Here is a 19,147-nt window from a genome sequence, read left to right on the forward strand (position 1 = left end):
CCAGACATGTCAGCTGAGGAGTGCTCTTCCAGCCCTTTCACATGAACACTAACCGTATGACCTGCCTTGGCACACAAGCAGACTTTATGAACAGGGTCACAGGACCACCTCAATGCTTTCCTCCAGCGCTCGATCTGAGTCCGCGGAAATTAAATAGTTTCAACTTTTGTTTCTTTGAATCCTGCAAACAGATTCTAGAAAATATGTATGCAGGGATAAATGAATGGGCTGACTGCACAATTTATCCTTATGCAATCGATAAAGGTTTATGAGGAAAAGGATCCAGACTGATCTGACATCAGCTATGACTGATGGGTCACAGAACTAGCCGTGGTTCCCCCACACATTCTCCATGCTTTGTCTCCAGCCCCCTATAAACACGGAGTGTCAGAAGCACTTCAGTGAGAAACGTTGCTGGCTGGTGAAATGTAGGTGGAACAAAGTACTCGGAATTACTGAGCATTCAAAATGTACCTTGTCACTGAAAAATGCTCGCTATAGTTCATTCAAAACAGGGCTTTATATGTAACTTAGTTTTGTCAAGGTTCTGTGTTTTCTGAAGACACAGAACATAGTATTCCCCCTTCCCACTGCAAAATAACATTGTCACTTCCTTCTAATGTTGATATACATACCTGTACTGCTGACAGTGATCTAGAATGCATAAAAGAAAGGCAAACTTTAAATGCTTCTGTTTTATGGAAACGGGCTGTGCTTCTACACTTAAAAGGTCACTTTTTTTTTTTTTTTTTCCCTGTTGCATTGCATAATGCTTTCATTTATTTATTTATTTTTTATTATTATTTTTTTTCCCAAAGCAAAAATAAACTGGGTCACGGCTCTGCCACGTAAAAGCAGTTTGCACAAGGGACCTGCTTCACGTTGCAATGAATGCTTCAGACGGTGCCTTTTTTTTTTTATATATATGCTCTGGTCGCTGCTTGATCCTCCTTTTAATAAGTCAATAAAATTGTAAGTAGATTTCTGCCCACTAAAGAGCTGCGCACCCCTAGCTGGGGAGCTGCCCCTTACACACCACGGGGGTCGATGAAACAACTCAAACACTTGCATTGGATTATAAAGCTTAAGCATTTCTCCCATTACACGGAAGGAACATTGGATTTAAAGAGCCGAGAGTGCTGTGAGAGGCCGGCCCGGCCGCCCCCACCTCACGTCCAGCGCCGCCTCCTGAGGCGAGGGGCAGCGGCCGCCCCCCGGGGCCTGCTCCTCGCCCGCCGCCATGCCGCCCCGGGACGCCGTCTCCTAGCGACCAGAAGGGGCGCTGCGATTGGCTGAGGCGGGCTGCCCGCAGGATGTAAGCAGGCGGCTGATTGGGCCAATGTATTGGCGCTCGGTATTTAAAGGGCCAGCAGGCTGCGGGCTGCCTGTTGGTGTTAGGGGAGCAGCGTGGGGACTGCCCGGGGGTTTTTGGGGGGGGTTTCCCTTCTGTTTCAGCGGTGTTTGGGATTTCCCTTGGTGGCACGGCCCTGCCTGTGCTCTGTCACCTTGTTCCTCTGTTCTGGAGGCCCTGCAGCCCAGGCAGTTCTGGGGGTGAAGCCTCAGAGGCAGCTGGAGAGATATGGTCCCATATGGAGGGGGGGGGGGTGTATGGCTGCGGTCCTGCTTTTTTTTTGGGGGGGGGGGGGGGGGGGGGGGGGGGGGGCAGCGTTGGGATGGGTTGTCCAGGGAGGTGGTGGAGGCACCACCCCTGGAAAGGGAAAGGTTGGACGTGGTGCTTAGGGACATGAGTTAGTTGGTGGCGTTAGCAGTAGGGGATGGTTGGACCAGATATTTTGGAGGTCTCTTCCAACCTTAACGATTTCCAGGATTTGCACATTCATGGCTTTTGGTACTAGCACTGTAAGAATCCCTGTTATAAATTGCTCAGTCCCAAAATAGGATTATAATCAAAGTTTACAATGTATTAAAAGAATAGAGGTAAGCAAACAGTGCTGGGTGCGTCGGGAGTCTCCGCTCCACCTAGACGCATACCAGTTACAACAAATAGCTGATTTTTTTGCTCCTAGGCTGATAACATATTCATTACTACTTCTAAAAAAAAAAAAAAAAAAAAAAAAAAACGGGTTATTATAATTAGCTTCCGTGATCCAAACCGTCCTACTGGAGCATGCGCATCAGTCTCCAGTGGTCCCTCTGGGGGTCTTTCATGCTGAAGGCTCCTAGTCTTCCTCTCAGGTTTTTTTCTTGTCCTTCCCCTTTGTACTCCTTGGCAGCATGTCAAAAGCTTACACAGCGTTCCCTGCAAGTTTTGTCTTCTAGCCGTGCCTCAGCTTCTTTTTTCTTCTTAATCTCCTGGCCACCTGGCCAGATATCAGGGGCTTGCACAGTGTCCCATTCAGAAGCCATAACAGTTACTAGTTGTTAGCAGTTGTTCTGAAACCCCCAGACATCAGAGACTTCAAAGAAATAACATACAAATACAAATAGCTCTCTATTGATGCTTCACGAGTTGTTAAAACATTCCTCACAGGCCATTCACAGGGACAGCCGGTCACATCTATAGCAGTGCTAAATCAACCACAAAGAAGGCAAAAAGGCTGTAACTGTTAGGAATAAGAGTTTGGAATAACAGAAGCAAATAGGCTTATGGATTTTAGGAATATTTCTGAAGATTTGATAAATTGACTATAATGAGGGGGAGACTGGGACACTGGGAGGAAAGGGAAGAAACTACGTCTGTGGAAGAATTAAATTGCCAGTGCAGGACCCAGAGACAGACAGAACTGCTCTCTATTGACGCGAATTGTTAAAACATTCCTTTGCAAGGTACAAGAACTATATACAGTAACCATTCTGTTTTTCTTCGACTTGTGGTTATACAAGGGTATGTAAGACAGAAGGTCACATTCATCGTACCATGCGGCCCTAGCACTGTTCCATACTGACACGAATCAGATGAACATATCTCACATCCCCAAGTACTTTAAAAGCAGAATTAGCTGTAATGCCCTGTTTTCATCCTCACAAGGGTGTTGCTCACAGTTTCTCACTGTAGTCTTTATCTGTGTGCTGTAGCAGTGTGCAGCTCCCAGACAGTGCTACTCACTGGCAGCATTACTGGCTGCTACAGGAGCATCTGCCCTGTCTCTTGTCACTATTCTCTGTGATCCATGCTGCACAAAACCGAAACACAATGAGGAATATTTTCCCCTGTGGTGAGATTTTGCTGTTCTCAGGCACTGCCTCTGTTGTGTCCCCAAGAGGCTCTTACAGCACCCAGGTCTGTAATGTTACAACTGTACCTTGGATTTGCGTGTGCCTGTCTCAAAATAAATTTATTTTAGACCCAAATATTGCTGAAACTGTCCTAACAGGAGGCTGTCAGCAAAACAAGGAATGTCCTCTGGCACAGTTCTAAGGGTGGGAGGAATTATCTTGTTGGAAAGGATGTCTTACATATGGGTTCTGTTTGCCCAGGGCATGGCAGGCTTATGCAACGAATTACCACTCCCTTTTACTGTTAAGTTGCTTATTGCTGTTTGATTATGTCATTAATGACTTGACAAAAATTCATGTTGTGTTTGAGTGCGTTATGGTGTCAGGTTTGTGGTGACTTTACTGGTGGCCATCTCAGTGTTTGCCAGCAGGAAGGATCTCCCCAGAAAAATACTGGTCTTTGTGACAGGATGCCTGAGCCCTAGCTACAGTAACAAAACCAAACTAAAAGTCAACAGCAGGCAAAACTTTCCCTGTTGTATAAGCATGGATCCCCTGGTGGCTCTCAGAAAGCTCCAGATCTCTATTAGCACTGACAGGTTTGGCAGAGATGTCTGTGGCTGGGACATGTGCCCACAAGCACACGGCTTCCACACAACTTAGAGCTCTGACTTGAAGGCAGGGTGGAAATTATTATTATTATATAAATCATTATTTCCCAGGTGGTCTGGGATTTGGTGCGAAGGGCAGCGCAGCTGCAGGAGGCCTCTGAGGTAGAGGAGGAGGAGAAGGAGGAGGAGGAGGGTGTGAGGGCTGCCTGCAACACCCTTGCCCTTCCCACCGCCGCATTTCCCTTCGATTTTTCATTTCCACGAGCGATTGGCGGCCGGAGGTTACAAAGCGGCGCTCAGTCGCTATAAAAAGGGGACGAAGGCAGCGAACTGAGGCAGGGACCGCCCCAGGAGGCAGCCTTTGGTACTCCGTGAGGCGCTCAGCATGGCGGGCGAACATTCGCGGAGCCTGGGCAAGGGTAAGCGGCGGGCTCGGGGGCTGGGGCTACGAGCACCGGAGGGGGACCGAGGGGTGGTGTGACGGTGGGGCTGCTTTTCTCCTCTCCTCCTCAGGTAGCACGGCCCCCGGAGCGGTGCCCGAGGGGCTGATCCGGCTGTACAGCATGCGCTTCTGCCCCTTCGCCCAGCGGACTCGCCTCGTCCTCCGAGCCAAGGGCATCAGGTGAGGCTCCCCCCCGTCCTACCTGGGTGTCCTAAAGAGCTCCTGGCTGAACATCCCCGCGGGAACTGAGGGAAAATGGGGGTGGTTTTGTGATAAAACAAGCGTTTTTTGGTGCGTGTGTGGGTTTGGTGGGGAGGGGGAGGCTGTGCTGGAGTGGGGGGTACTTAACGCTGTGTGGGAGGTCGGCATGAAGTAAAGCCGAAGGAAAACAAGCAAACAAATGCAGAAGTTGTGTTGCTTTTTTTCCTAAAAGTTTGCAGTAATAGCACTTAGTCCTGTTCTGAGTAAGTGCAAAGAGAGCCTCGGCCTGTGTTTGTTTATTTTTAGTGTAAGGTGCAGCAAAAACTCAAGGAGATGCGAGTCTTCAGTGTAACTTTATACTGCCACTTAGTGAAACGTGGGAGTAAGTGAATGACATCTTTAACAAAGAATGAGTACCATCTTATAAAGTATTCTTGTGTTGTAATAAGTTTATAGAAGCCAGAAGTTATGGTGTTTCTTATTTCAAGACAGCCAAGTCATTTACACGTTTCCAAATGCTGAGTAATGCTTCCCTCAGCTCACAGCTTCAGCGTAACGGGGTTCTTCACCTGCTGCTTCCCAGCAAGTCCCAAGCCTGTCCCAAGTTTGATAATCAGCACTGGGCTGGGAGCAAAGCAAGTGTTAAGCCCCCAGTTCTCCTCTGATGCCAGGGCGGTGTGTGTTGGTGGTGTCTGTGTCTCTCACCCTCCCCCAAAATAAAAGTAGATGCATTAAAATGTGCAGGTCAGTCTAATTCTGTCTTTATTTAGTGTCTTTGGACTGATATGGGGGGCTGAGAGGTGTGTTTTAGTGTAGTGATTTGGAGGGTTTTTATTGCTTAAAAAAAAAAAAAATCTAGTAGCCACCTTCTGGTAACTTTTGATTGTTTTGAAGGTTCAGCAGTGTTTAGCAAGCCTTGTATGGGTTTTCTGGGGTCATGCATGAGTGTAACTTATGCTTCGTTAACAACAAACATACAGGAAATTTGTCTATTTTTTTTTTTTTTAATCAATATTTATTTTGCCTTTGCCCTGCATATCTATTCTATGTAAGGTAGAAGAAGGCTTATCACAGGCAGGGAAGACTTGCACTTCTGTGCAAAGTCAGATTAAAGTTCTGGGGCAGCTCTTAATTGCAGTGTGGCTTAAATGCAATTAAGTGTTTCCTTCTCAGAATGTTCCTGAACTTACATGTGGTAAGTGTGCTGTATGCCAAGCTTGACCTTTGTTTTTAGCATGACTGGAAGGCCTGCTGCTCTGTGCTCACAGAAGGTTTGTGTGTCTTATTAACTTAATAAACACATCACTGTAAGTCAGTTCTGGTTTTCTCTGGTGAAGGGAAGTGCTCCCTGGCAGCAGTTCTGAGTGTCAAATGGTTAGTCCTGGAGAGGATCCCAGGGAAGACCAGGGAGAGCAGGAGAATGAGCATTCAGCCTCTCAAGGACTGTAGCTGTTGAGGTTTAATGACTGCATTTCACCATGGTATGGAGTCAACTGCAGTGGGGCTGAACATGCTTGGATTTTGTTTCCTTTACTCTTCTAGCTATGAAGTAATTAACATCAATCTAAAGAACAAACCTGACTGGTTATTTGAGAAGAACCCCTTTGGGGTGGTTCCTATTCTGGAGACCTGCAAAGGCCAGCTTATCTATGAGTCCCCGATCACTTGCGACTATTTGGATGAAGCATTTCCAGGGAAGAAGCTGATGCCTTCAGACCCGTATGAGCGAGCCTTCCAGAAGATGGTCCTGGAACACTTCTCAAAGGTACTGTGTGATCAGGGTAGGGGGTGTTCCTTACTTCACTAGAGCTTCCAAATCTCCAGCTGTATTACTAATGCTGCTTTTATCTCTTGGGGGGTCTTGTGTATAGGAAAGCCAAATAAACGGCATTTAAATTTAACCTGAGACATAGGCAGTGACAGTTACTGTATTTTAATCTGAGCATTGCTGTAGGACACTGTATGACTGTGGAATGTGACAAGTGCCTGACTGAGAGAGCCTACAACCAAGGCCAAGAGCTTGCAGGTGGCCATAGACATGGGACCTGTATAAGCACCCTGGTTTTGGCTCTCAGTATGGGGTGGAGGCGGGCTCTGTGGCTGGCTGCAGATAACTTCTCTGTACCCTAAATGTAGATAGTGCAAGCATGTGCTTTGGAGGATCTAGGAAGTGAAAGAAGTCTTGGATATAAAGCAGTAGAGAAGAGGAAGGAATGCAAGATGTAAAGAAGAAAAGATGTGGACAAAGAAAGGGGGATAAAAGGGCAGGGGAAGAATCTGTTTCCCACTATTTCTATTCAGAAAGGGCTGTTGTAAAGGAGTTACAGGGAACCATCTTGCGAGAAATGAATTGTGCTGTGAATGTTGGTTGTGTGAATGACAAAGATCTTAGAAAAATGCTTGTATATGAACTTCTAAAAATATAGTTAAGCTTAATTTCTGGGCAACTTTCTGTGCTGTATACTAACTTATCTGGCAATTACTGTATTAAAAATGTACAGGTCTCTAGAAGCCTGCATATCTCTTTTCATAAAAGTACCTTAACTGTTAATAAGTAAAGTGCATTTGGTTTTCAAGAGTGTGTACCTGGGAAAAGACTATTGCTTCGTACCTTGACACTTTGTTGATAGTACATGCAAGCTAGAAACACGCTCCTCTTGTTCTGTCACTACAGGACTAAAATCCATTAGTATTTTATTTTGTCTTCCTTTAAGCCTTTACCTTTTGTGAAGTATAAAAGATTTTTGTTAATGGACTTTAGCTGTTTAAAAACATCTTAACATCTAACTTGATGTCCTAAGCTCTGAATGACTTGTTTGTATTATTGTAATAGTGATACTAAAAACTTTCTCCTTTCCTTTATACAGATAACACCTCTATTTTTCAAGTATGCTATGGCTGTCAAAGATGGACAGGATACCACAGCTCAGAAAGCGGAGATTACTGAAAAGTTAGGCAAACTTGAAGAGGTAAGAACGTTTCACAGTAGTGAGCAGGTTGGCAGTTACGTAGTTTCCCCTTACATCCCTCTCCCCATGCTTTGGTATTTGGAGCTAGATCTCTTCTCGTTCGGTTGGTAGCTATAGCAATGAACAGTCTTTCAATTTACTCCCCCCAGCCTAGGATGCATAACAGCACCATTACGGCAAATTCCAAGTAGCTAAACTGATACTCATCTGTATGATGAAATCTTTGTTGGATATGGGGAGATTTCTGAGTTGTAGCTGACCACTTACGTCTTTGTTCCTCCTTAAATGTAAGGAGGCCTTGCAGCATGTTATAGCAGCAAAGGCTGAGGAGTTCTGGCTGCTAAGAGTTCATCCTTTTTCTGCCTGCTATCTTCTGGTGGCAGGGGAAAAGTGGGCTGAGGGAGCAGAGTGTAATCTGTCCCTTGCAGAAATCCAGCCATGGGCTGTGTTCTGCTTCAGCCGTGTAGGCAACTGCAGCAGAGCTCCAGAAGTGCCAGGTGACTTTGCTGTATGAGGAGCTTCACAATCCTGCTTCAGTGTCAGCAGTGGTTCTTGGCTAGCCTGAACAACTGTCAGACTTTTCTGCATCACAAACCCATTCCTTCTGTGTTTTTAGCAGCCGCAACTAATGCGTGTGTAGCTTAGGTAAGAAGCAATCCTCCCACAGCGTGTTTTGCTTCCTGTGTGAAGCTTCCAATAGCTTTCTGGTACTTCCCTAATTCTCCTAACAGTCCTGTGCTTTCTGTTTCCTTGCCCACTGAATTGCTGAACTTAAAACTGTTTTCAGGGTAGTCTCATCTGATTAGGCTGCTGCTAGAGTGCTGCTGCTGCTGATACACTTAGCTTCCCCCAAGAGCTCAAGTATTTCACTTCCCTGAAATACAAATCTATTCAGCCTTAAGGCAAAATTAACCTTCTTCCTGCTTTATTAATGCCGTGAAATACTTGCTGCTCTTTCAGTGTCTCTATTTTACTATACTCTGAAGGATTTTGCAGCAAAAGGTTGGCTAAGGATGGGAAGAAGGGACAAAGCCATGCAAGCGTCACTCAGCCTGTTGGAAGACAAATCCAAGAGGGAAATGTTTGCAAACATTGCTGTATTTAGTTTGCTGCTGTCCAATAGAGGGAGCTGTGTTCCTGTCACTGGGACTGTGGAACCTACAGATAACATAACTGTCAGGTTATTTTCTACCAGACTTCTGGTAATTCAAACAGCATGAGATGTTAAAAGACTGCTCTAAAGCTCATTAGATCATGGGGGCTGAGGGACCCACTGTAAGATCCATTGGAGTTCCATCTTAAAAATGCCAAAGTGCCTGGAAGAAGGGGGACCAAACTCCTAAAAGAAGAGACCAGGATCTGGAAGTTTGTTAAAGCATACTGAGCTTGATGTTTGTTACACTTAGGCTTCTGACATATTTCAAGAACTTCCTGCAAGGGCTCATGCATTCCTTGTGGCTCTGCTTTTTGTGCTGAGCTGTGGGTGTCTTTCTGGTGTATGTAAACGTCATACTTCCTGTTCCTTTGCACCTGGAATCAAATCCAGTTCCACGTGTAATGTCAGAAATGCTGTCCTGGCACCAACTGCACTCAAGTGTTGTGGGAACAGAGTCTTTGCCAAAACAACATTACATTTGGTTGACTTCATTACTCTAGAAGTGCGTGTGCATTGTTTGACTAGTCTCTGCCATTATTCCTTTTTTTACAGATAACAAATCAGTAACTGATAGATTCTAAGAGCTGAATTCCTTTTTGTTTGCACACAAGTTGCAGATCACTAGTGATTAATGATAATTGGCAATTTTTGAACAAGCACTGGAGAAGAGCTGGACTGACAGTGTATGAAACAGTTAAAACTTGGTATCACAACTGTGTTACTGACCAGCTCTGACTCCCCAGATACTGCATGCATAGGAGAAGTGTGCTGTATCTGCGTTATTTCCCATCTGATTCCTTCAGTATGCCTGCATTCCACTATGAGCTGGGCTTTTTGTTACTGTAGGGTCCCGATGTGCTAATTTTGCTTCTGAGGGTAATTGTCCTCTCTCGCCCCTCACAGATTCTGGCCAAACGCAACACTATGTTTTACGGTGGGGACTCAGTCTCCATGATTGACTACATGATCTGGCCCTGGTTTGAACGCCTAGAAGCATTCGAGCTGACGGAGTGAGTACTTTGCCTGGCTTTTAGCATGCTCTGAAATGCCTCAGCATAAATATTCTTTACATACATGCTGCAGCAGTGGGCCACTTTTAGGGGCTGCTGAAGAGAGTGAGTGCATTGTTACAGTTTTGGGGTGGGGAAAGCATCTTAAACCAGAGGGGAGTTGCTAAGGAATCTTCTGTAAAACTAAAACAAAAGGTTTTAAACAGGCCTTTTGTCAGATTTGTTTTCCTAACAAATAATTTTTGTCAGATCCAGAAGTAGTGATCAAAATGCAGGATTTTCTTTCTGTTCCTACATCGTAGATGAAAATGGCCCTTATTTGAAGGGGGGGAGGTGGGTAGAGGTATGGACACCTAGGTTCAAATTTCTTGGTCTAAAACCTCAAGCTTGGGATCAAATCTTCTGATCCTCTTTGGAAGTTCTGGGCTGATAAAGGAGGCTCATCTTGTTTTGAGGTAGGTAAATCATGTCTTGCCTTGCTGTAGGTCATCTGTTCCCATTGTAATGGATTTTTTTATACATAAATGTCTTGATCTGGTACATCCTTAAACAGCTCCAGTTACCATGGTATTGGGTTAACATAAGGAAATGGTGTCAAAGGAGAACTGATTTATAGCTGGTTTAGCACAGGGCTGAAGAGTCAGCTTGTATGAGGATGTGGGTGATAAAATGAGAAGATGAATGCTGTGGTTTAACCTGGCAGACAGCTAAACACCACACAGCTGTTTGCTCACTCATCCCCTCTTACAGTGGGATGGCAGAGAAAAATGAAAAGTGCAAGAATTCATGGGCTGAGATCAGAACTGTTTAATGAGAGAAGGGGGAGGAAAAAAAAAAAAAGAAATAACAGCAAAAAAGTAACAAGGAACATACAATACAATTGCTAACCACCTGCTGACCAGTGTGCAGCCACTCCCTGAGCAGCAGCAGCCCCCCTGGCCAGCTCCCCCCAGTTTTATTGCTGAGCATGATGCCATAAGGTACGGGGCATCCCTTTGGCCAGTCTGGGCCAGCTGCCCTGGCTGTGTCCCCTCCCAGCTCCTGGCGCACCCCCAGCCTCCTCGCTGGCAGGGTGGTAATGAGAAGTTACAAAGTCTTTGACTTAGTTGTTGCTGAGCAGTGTTTACAGTAAAACATTGGTGTGTTATCAACGTTATTGTCATCCTCAATCCAAAACACAGCACCATACCAGCTACTAGGAAGAAAATTAACTCTATCCCAGCCCAAACTAGGACAAGGAGTGTGGTACAGTTAGAGGCACCCTGTTGCCTAAAGTATTCGTGAAGAATGAGGAAGATGCAGGGAATCCAGCATGAATTGAAACTTCTGGCACTGTAAGATGAGGACTTCACCGATGGACCTCTGACGTGCTTTGTCTTCTGCGTGGCCCTTGATGGGAAGGGAAAATATTATGAACAATACAGAACTGTGGGCCTAGAAATATCGAGGTACTTGAGTGATTGAAGAGCTCAGCCACTGTATGTTAAGAAAAGATGCTTCCTGGGTAAAGGTTGGGAGCTATCTACACAAGTTATACTTTAACTAACCTTGGGATTTGGAAACTGGAATGCGAAGTACGCTAGGTAGTGTGCCAGAAGAGAAGGAAAAGAACTGTGGATGCTGTTAAACTTTCAATTTGCCACACAGTTTTTCTCAAGGGTGTGTGAGAGTGGATCTGTGGATTTTGTTAGTTAGTTGAATGCTCAGTTTCCTCGTCAAATCCTCAGTTTCCTCAGTAGACGGTCTGCATTTTGAGCTGCTGGGTTGCAGGCTAGTAGAAGCTTACCTTGGTTTGTGACAGAAGGGATTTGTGAGCTGTGGAGAAGGACTCAACCGCTGCACACAATCTGTTGAAGAATCACTACTAACAAAGTGTTCCAGAGGGAGGCAGTGGTGCACAAGCCTCTACTTTCAACTCGGAGCAGATGAGAAATGAGTAAAGTCTCTTTTGTAGCAGGAATAACGCAAGCAGAAACATGCTGATGTCTTGCACAATAAGTGCTCTTTGTTTGTTTCTTTAGCTCAGCTCTGCAGAGTGCACACCCTCTGTAAGAACTCTTACTTTCCAGATGCCAGTCTCTCTCCTACCATTTGATATGTATTAATGTCACCCACTCTGAGCCAAATGGTACACTGGGAGGGATAAAGCAAAACAAGCAGTTAAACAGAACCTCTAAAGCTGTTTAGCTTCCTTGATGCCCTCCTGATGTCCCGCTGGCGTTATTCAGACTCTTTCCTTTTCCCGTAGCTCCTTGAGCCATGCTCCAAAGCTCCAGCGCTGGATGGAGGCCGTGAAGCAGGACCCTGCTGTCCAGGCTACGATGACTGACACGCAGACATTCAAAAACTTCCTCCAGCTCTATCTGAAGAACAGCCCGGAGGCGTGCGATTATGGGCTCTGAGGTGTCACTGGGCACGTGCCTGCTGAAGTGTCTGTGCTTCTTTTCAGTGTGTGCTCTGAGGATCTGGTGTAATGTGGTGCGGGCTCTTCTCTTTACTAATGGGGGGATCAATCTGTGCTGAAAAGATCGAGATGGCTGTGAACTCTCCTCCTTCCTATTCAGGAGAGGATGCGCTGGCTTTAGGCAGGAGGCAGGATGTCATTGCTGACTGTGGGTATTGATTGCATCAAGGAAAGTGGTGCCTTTACTCGGGGTGACCATCTGTCATCTCAGGCCTCTCTGCAAGCATTGCTGTCGGTCAGTCCCCAAACTGACCTACTACTGGCTTTAAAAATTGTAATACTGATGTCTTGAAAATAAAAGCAAAAGATGTTTTCTTTAAGCACGGTTATTTTTTTCTTCTTCATAGGCATCTCTTAGTCACTGGACTGGTTGCATGGAGGGGAGTGAGGCACTGTCAAAGATACACAATAATGTGGAAATAGCTTTGCACTTGGGCGCCTTTTGAAACTGTCTTAGGTTCTAATAGAGCAGAAAAAGCACTTTGAGCGTGGAGACAAAATTATTTGAATAAAAACTAGTCAGAGGAAAGAAATCTTTCACTCTTCCCCCACCAACATAAGTGACTAAAAGAACTATGACCCACTCTGATGTAGCTCAGCTGTCCGTGTCTTTCTCTAAAGGCCACTAACGACCCAATCTGGCCAGAATTCAAGGAAATACACATGCATTAAGAATAAAGCAGAGCAGTTTACTCAGGTTCAAGGACAGGGCTGCTGTTCCAGTGGTGCTGAGGCAGTTATGAGATGAATGGAACTGTTCCTTGCTATTTCTCTCATTGCAGTGAGGGAAGGTAGCACAGCAGAAGGTGGTGATTCACGGTTTTCATGGAAGCTGAGGCTCTAAGTGCCTTGGAGCTTTTCTGGAGAAAAATAGAACTTTCCTCTGTTTCAGCATCTACTGCCCCAACGCAGGAACTCTGAGGAGGTGCATGCTTGTGTAGCTTCAACTTCAAGCAGGAATGATGGATTTGGTGAATAAAATGAGTTAGCAGGAGCTCCTCTGATAAACATGCTTCCTACCAGCTTACGGAGCCTGGCAATCTGTGAGCTTGCAGCTATTGGAGGGGATTGTTTATGCTCTTACTAGTTTTAATTCAAACTATGCAGGTTTTGCACTCATGTTTGTGACTTTTAAACACATCTGGCACTACTTAGAGAAAAACTAATTACTCTGCTGTTTCCTTCCAGAATGCTGATGTTCTTTTAAAAGTTTTGCAGTTCAGATCTGATGTCGTGTATGATTACTAGATTGTGATTAGAGAACCCAGAGGAATCTTACAGCTGCAAGGTGTCAGAACTCAGATCTAGGCTGCTTCAGTACATGAAAGAAGGGTTTGAACTTGTGCCACAAGCCTTGAAATGGTGTTAGTGAGATGTCAGCAGCAAAATTCTGAGAATGACTAACTGTAGAGCGTTTTGGTTTTATTAGTTGCTCTGGTTGTTAAAGCTGTTAGTAAAGTGGGCTGGAAATTGGCTTCCATAAGCATGCTGGGAATACATTGCAGTTTGCTCCGCTGTATTACTGGGAGATAGTGGGAGATGTGACTTAAGGAAGATCCAGCAATGGGTTAAGAACAGAGACTGGCATCCAAAAATTCAAGTGGCAGAGTCCAGACCACAGTAACCAGGAGACTGTACTGTGTGAACAGAAAAGTTGTGCTCTCCCCATCTTTGTTTAGTGGCTCTGGAGTGTACCATTATAAATATGCTGCTTCAGCAAGAAAGGGTAAAATGAAATATTCTGCTGTATAATTTACTATTAAATATCAGTGCTCTAAATCCTCGGGCAGACAGCTGGGGTCCTGAACCCATTACAGCACACCAAGACAGACCTCAGGCAAAGTGTTTTTGATGTGGTAATGAATATGCAACACTTGGGCTCAGCCTTAAAAGGAAAGGAGAAGTTAATGTGGAGTGGACGGGCTCTCTCCCTTCCCTGTGGATGGGTGTAAAGGATACAACATATTAGTTCAAAGAGGCCAAGAAGAAAATGCATACTCCCAGTTCTGGTGAACAGAGGAAGAAGATGAAGTCAATAAACAAGGATCAAGCGGATTAGTAGCTCTGCCCTTTAATCAGATCTCCCCTTAAAATCTTCTGTGGATCAGACTGTATGGAATGGGATGTATGTGCTCACCTTCTGCTCCACGGTTTGCCTTTGAAGGTGGTTGTTGATGCTTTTCTTTTCCAAAACCATGGTGATTTTTTTGTCATTCCCCATTGTTGTGCCACCAAATGTGTACAGCACTAGTTTTTTAAAAAAAAAAAAAGTTCAGGACCAGGCAAAGAAGGACAGAAAAAGGAAGAGAAAAGTAAATCTCAACTTCTTGCCATGCTTCATGTGAGAGCTGTCTGTCATGCTCATCAGGAGTGCCTGGCTGTGTGTGAGGGAATGTGTTAAGCATGTGTTGGCACACTGGTGTGTCTCCTGGGCCAGCTCTCCCCAGTTTTCCACTGTCGTGGCATCTGTAACATTCCTCTGTGGTGTTAAGATTTGAGAACTGGCTGTTTCTTACCCTCTCTCTCTCCTTTCTCTGTTAGTAGCCTGATTATTTCACCACTCTGTTCCTTGGACGTTTGTTTCTCTTGGGAAGTGTTGATGAAAATGCAGTCTCTTTGTGCTCATGACAACAGGTGTCACTTTACTAAACTATCCCCAATTTTTGTAATATAGTGGAAGCAGTCACTTCTACATGCCTGTCTAAAGCCAACAGAGGCAGTTTTTTTGTTATTTAGCTGAGTAAATCATAAATGCCATGTGATGTTGTTAGGATTTTTCCCTCCTAGAGCAAACTTTGCTGATTTGCCAAGATGATAAAATGCAGCAGTGAGGTTCAGCTGTGTCTGGGGTGGAATGTGCGCGTTGTTTAGCAGTGTGCAGTAATGCTCTATTTTGAGTCTAGGAGGATGCTTAATGCAGCTTGCAGTAAGGGGCTGATGTACGGAACCTTTTCTGTGCTGATCACAGCCATCTGAGCCCAGGACGTGGTCTGAGGCAGCACGTGCCACAGGTTTGTGCCTTAGAAGCACCAGTCTTGGCAAAGCTGGTGGAAAAAGCCTTCTCTTGAGGGGAAATGGAGCTGAGAAGGGGGCACCAAACAGCCTCAAGCTACATAGGGAGGAGACGGTTTCCTGTAAACTGCAAGCCGTGTGCGTGAGTCACCTACGTGGTCACGCAGCAAAGGCGTAGGAAGCTGGGAATAAAGGATTAAAAAGTTACCTACTTGAGACCACCTGAAGAACCAATGGAAACCAGCAGTGAGAGATTATGGCTTAACGCTGTTCTTCATGCAGCTTTCTATGTTTCTCTTTTCCCAAAGGATGCCTTTGTGCATTTTCTCCTGCCACTTCGTTATCAGAAGGCAGCTCTCAACGGGAACACGCGCTGGGCCAATCCCCAAGTTGGAGTGTGGCAGGTTTTTCCTCTACACTCATCACAGCCTTTTTCCATGTCTGTTTAAGCTTGGAAGTAGAGGTTATCTCCGCTCACAGTAGCTAAAGCAGGAAGATTAGTCAACCCGTTCTCCTTGTGGGAAGGCAACTCAGATTATATAGCCCATGCCTTCAAACCCAGGAGGTGCCTCTCGGTTCCTTTTTGTACACTTTATGGACCTTGGCTGCGTTGTGCTTGTGTGTCCATGCTCTGGGTCAAACTTTTCACCTTCAGAGCTGAGTCAGGTGTGGCTCTGGCAGGAGACAGCGTGGGTAGAAACCTGTGTGTGGACAAGCCTTGCTTTTCTCTAGCTTTGCCTACAGGAGCTTTGTGTCACGGAGGTGATAAAATAACCCACCCACAGCCCTGGAGGTGAGCTGCTCCATCAGGAGCACGGTGCTGACAGTGCAGAACCTCTGCCCATGGGAGCGCCTGTGTGGTGGCAGCCAGGCAGAGCTGCCGTGCATCACTTGTGCTCACAGGCACAAGAACCATCCCGGGGCTGCCCTGTCCTGCCCGGCCCTGCCTGGTGCGAGCTGGCAGGGAGGAGACCTGGAAAGCTTTAGCAAACAAAGTGCCATCATGAGGACTGGGGAAATCCCTCTGTGCTGTCTGGTTCCTAGCACAGGACTAGGCAGTACTGAAGGGCAGGAGCAAGGTAATGGGTTTCTGCCTTGATGGCGCTGGGGATGAGGCAGGCCGGTACCAGTTCTGCTTCACTCTGCCTGCTGGCCCATTGGGGTTTTAATCTTTATTCTGTGCACAATTTTTAAAACCAGTGTCAATTTGACATTTTCACAAGCTCCTAAATGCTTAAACAGCAAGGGCCGTATTTAAATGTTTCACCTCTGCATCTTCTACATTTCTGCCTCAGAGCAGACGAGTAAAGCTGTGACACCCACCTTCAAGACGGAAATCGCTGATCATTTTTTCTTTGGCCATGCTCTAGTTTCAGCCAGATTCATAGTTAGTTAGAAACTCGGTGCCTTAGTAAAGGCAGCACCTCTGCAAACTGACTGGTAAAGAGGATTCCTCTAGCTGAGCTGGAAATTCAGGAGCTTTTCGGTTCAACCAGTAAGGTCAGCGTCTACCACCAATATTCATGGCTTCCTTGTTCACATTACATCTTACTCTGGAACAACTTCTACCTGGGAGTCTTGTTATCAGGCTTAATGTGCTAGGATTGCACCAGGCATATTCCAGCTCCAACCTTCTGCTGCCTCAGAAACCTTTCTTGGGAAGCTAGAAATAAAACAGACTATGCTTCTTTAGATTTTGTACAAGACTTTCTTTATTATAAATAAAGCTGCATGAGAAAATCTATACAAATTCAACAGTGTCCTGCTATAAAAGCAGCAGTTTGAGTACAGCATCATGAATCAAGGAAGAGCTGAGTTTGGAGGGTTTTGATGTTATTCCCCATTGCAGTTCACTGCCAAGGTAGCTCTTCGTATTACAGTTATACTTCTGAACTAACATATTACCCCCCAGAAAAAAAAAAAATCCTAAAAAAAAAAAAGACAGGTAATAAATAAAGCGATTTATGACATAAAATCCTATGAGAAGAACTAACCCCTCAGTGACCAGCAGCTAAGCTGTTAAAGGTGAATTCTTATTTCTTCACCACTGAGAAAATGTTGCAAAGGCTTGGCATTAAAAAAGTACGGTGAATAAACACCAAATCCTGCTGCTTGGATGATAGATAAGGTTTGGTTTGTGGTTGGCACAAAGTGAGGAGTGAACTTCCAGCAGCTCCCCTTAGAAGATGTTCAGCTCCTGAACAGCAATAATAACTTAGACCGAGGCATTTCCTAAAGGTGAATAGTTCCTGAGGCTATGTCGCAGATCAGTGGGTGTTATCACCACCATTAATTCCATGGCTTTGAGAAAACCTGTAATAAAGTATTAAAACCACAAGTTGAGGGCGGAGGGAGTGGCTGGAAAGCAGCAGAAGGCACTGGGAGTTCAGCTGGGTAATTCTGGTTAGCAAATAACAAGAGCAGCACCAAAAGGGGGCTGGGACGGGCAGTTTACCTTTCCTTAGGATCTCCCGTAGGCATTACCAGGGATGTGCATTTGTTACCCGTGTCAAGCTGCTTCTCATGGATGCCCAGCAAGGTGTCAATCAGGGCAGCACTAAACATGGGGGCACTAAGAAATCTTAGAACATTTTTAGCAGCAGACAGCTGATGAAGCTGCCTTGCCTTACAAACCTGTCTAATGAGATGTGAGTGTGGCCTTTTACTGAGAGGGGCAGTACCTGGTGGGCAGATTTATCACAGGAGAGACAAGCCAGGGAGAAAAGAGGAGAGAAAATGCCAGAGCGTGATGTTCTTCACATGGCAGCTCTCAGCCACAGCAGTGATGGCTTATAAAGGAGTCCCGTGTCCTGAGGCACAGCTGATCAACGCTTCAGCCCCTGGACAGGCAACAGTGGGTTTGCTCCTAGCCTGAACGCACAGACCAAATCTTGTAAAAGGTGCTCGGGGTGAAAGGAGCACATGGCATGCATGTAGGCAAATTATGCCGAGCAATTTGCTTTCAGGGAAGGCAAATCCATAAATACCTTGGCTCGGCTCCGGCTTGGGTTCAGCTAAACCCCATGGGAACACGTTGGGGTGAGTCTGGGTTTAAAAGCAAATGTGCACACAAATAGAGAAAATGAAGAACAAAAGATTCGACGCACTTATCAGTGTAGGTTCCCTTTGAGCCTAAGCAGCAGTGCACTGAGGTGTGTAAAGGCAAGTTTAGGCCTGTGTACATGACTGTAGGACTGGTGTTACGCAGCTTTGCTCTGCCATTTTAAGAGAGAAGTTAGATTATTCTGTTAAACAGCCTTTTCTTCTCATCCTCCCCCTGCTCGACCTTATAACAAAGTTATTTTTCAACCCTGTGTGTCATTTCCTGAGAGACGGGGGTCACAAATTTGTTTCTGTTCTTTGGACAGGCTAAATTTAGATGCCTGACAGGAAGCAGCAGAGAATTTTTCATTTCTCTCCGGTTGGGCTAGGAACACATTTAGAAGCAGCTCAGACCACAACTGCTCTGGTACGACCTGCCTGCAGGCAGCCCATGCAGACCGTCAACCTGAGCAGGAAGAAACAGCAAATTGCTTGGGTTTGCAAACAACTGCCGCAGCTTCCAACGTAGCCTCCAGTGTTCAGCCACCCTCCCTGCGCCTCTGCCTGTCGCTACCTGTTCGTTGTGTCCCCTGCGAGTGCTCCTGCACTCTTTCCCACTAGGGAAGGCTTGCTTGGTTATGCTGATGAAAGCCAGGGGCTTACAGCTCGTTAGCGTTAGCAATTAGTCCTGTCCTGATGCTCTGCCAGCCCTGGCAGTCTCCCAAGCACAGATGAGCCAAGACTGTCCTAATGGCAGTAGCTACCAGCCTCTTCTCTCCCATTTTGATTCCTGCCCCTTGTTTTCTGCTCAGACTTATTACTTAAGCACCCTGCAGCTGCGATGGTAAAAGCCAAGGGGAAAGCAATTAGAGCAAAGAGCTCCCTGTCCCCACCACTGGGGAACCAGGAGTGGAAACGGTGCAGAAAATGTCCCTCAGTGGTGCAGGGACAGACGTGAGCAGACATCAAGGAGGTGGTGAAATGGTTCGTACAAGGATAAGGCAGGAGAGGCCGTGTCTTTGGGGAGTTTAGCAGCAGACTGGATAAGGAGCCGTGTGCCAGA

At 45.8% G+C, this 19,147-nt stretch overlaps 2 protein-coding genes across 2 annotated transcripts in view; one reads left to right on the top strand and one right to left on the bottom strand.

Annotated features, from left to right (window-relative positions):
* Positions 1-1,242, bottom strand: part of CFAP43 (cilia and flagella associated protein 43) — a gene marked incomplete at both ends in the record, with an annotated part of 43,738 nt that extends 42,496 nt beyond the window's left edge. Inside the window, one exon of the mRNA XM_084290214.1 lies at positions 1,169-1,242. Within this exon, the coding sequence (XP_084146340.1) occupies positions 1,169-1,242 (74 nt within the window). The remainder of the gene's footprint in view (positions 1-1,168) is intronic.
* A 2,831-nt stretch (positions 1,243-4,073) lies between these two features.
* LOC311211715 (glutathione S-transferase omega-1-like) lies at positions 4,074-12,350 on the top strand. The gene is made up of 6 exons (XM_084290634.1): positions 4,074-4,207; positions 4,302-4,410; positions 5,974-6,196; positions 7,299-7,400; positions 9,460-9,566; positions 11,815-12,350. The coding sequence occupies exons 1-6, from the start codon at positions 4,174-4,176 to the stop codon at positions 11,966-11,968; spliced, it is 729 nt and encodes a 242-aa protein (XP_084146760.1). The 5' UTR covers positions 4,074-4,173; the 3' UTR covers positions 11,969-12,350.
* The last annotated feature ends 6,797 nt before the right edge of the window (positions 12,351-19,147 follow it).

This window comes from Netta rufina (assembly GCF_964035555.1).
Source record: "Netta rufina genome assembly, chromosome: 7".
Classification (NCBI taxonomy): Eukaryota; Metazoa; Chordata; class Aves; order Anseriformes; family Anatidae; genus Netta; species Netta rufina.

What these genes read in the sequence shown, in the direction of transcription:
- LOC311211715 (XM_084290634.1), top strand. Translation starts at nt 4,174, where the DNA reads ATGGCGGGCGAACATTCGCGGAGCCTGGGCAAGG. An exon ending in TCCTGGAACACTTCTCAAAG is followed by an intron (nt 6,197 to 7,298) that starts GTACTGTGTGAT and finishes TCCTTTATACAG; the next exon opens with ATAACACCTCTATTTTTCAA. An exon ending in AGTTAGGCAAACTTGAAGAG is followed by an intron (nt 7,401 to 9,459) that starts GTAAGAACGTTT and finishes CGCCCCTCACAG; the next exon opens with ATTCTGGCCAAACGCAACAC.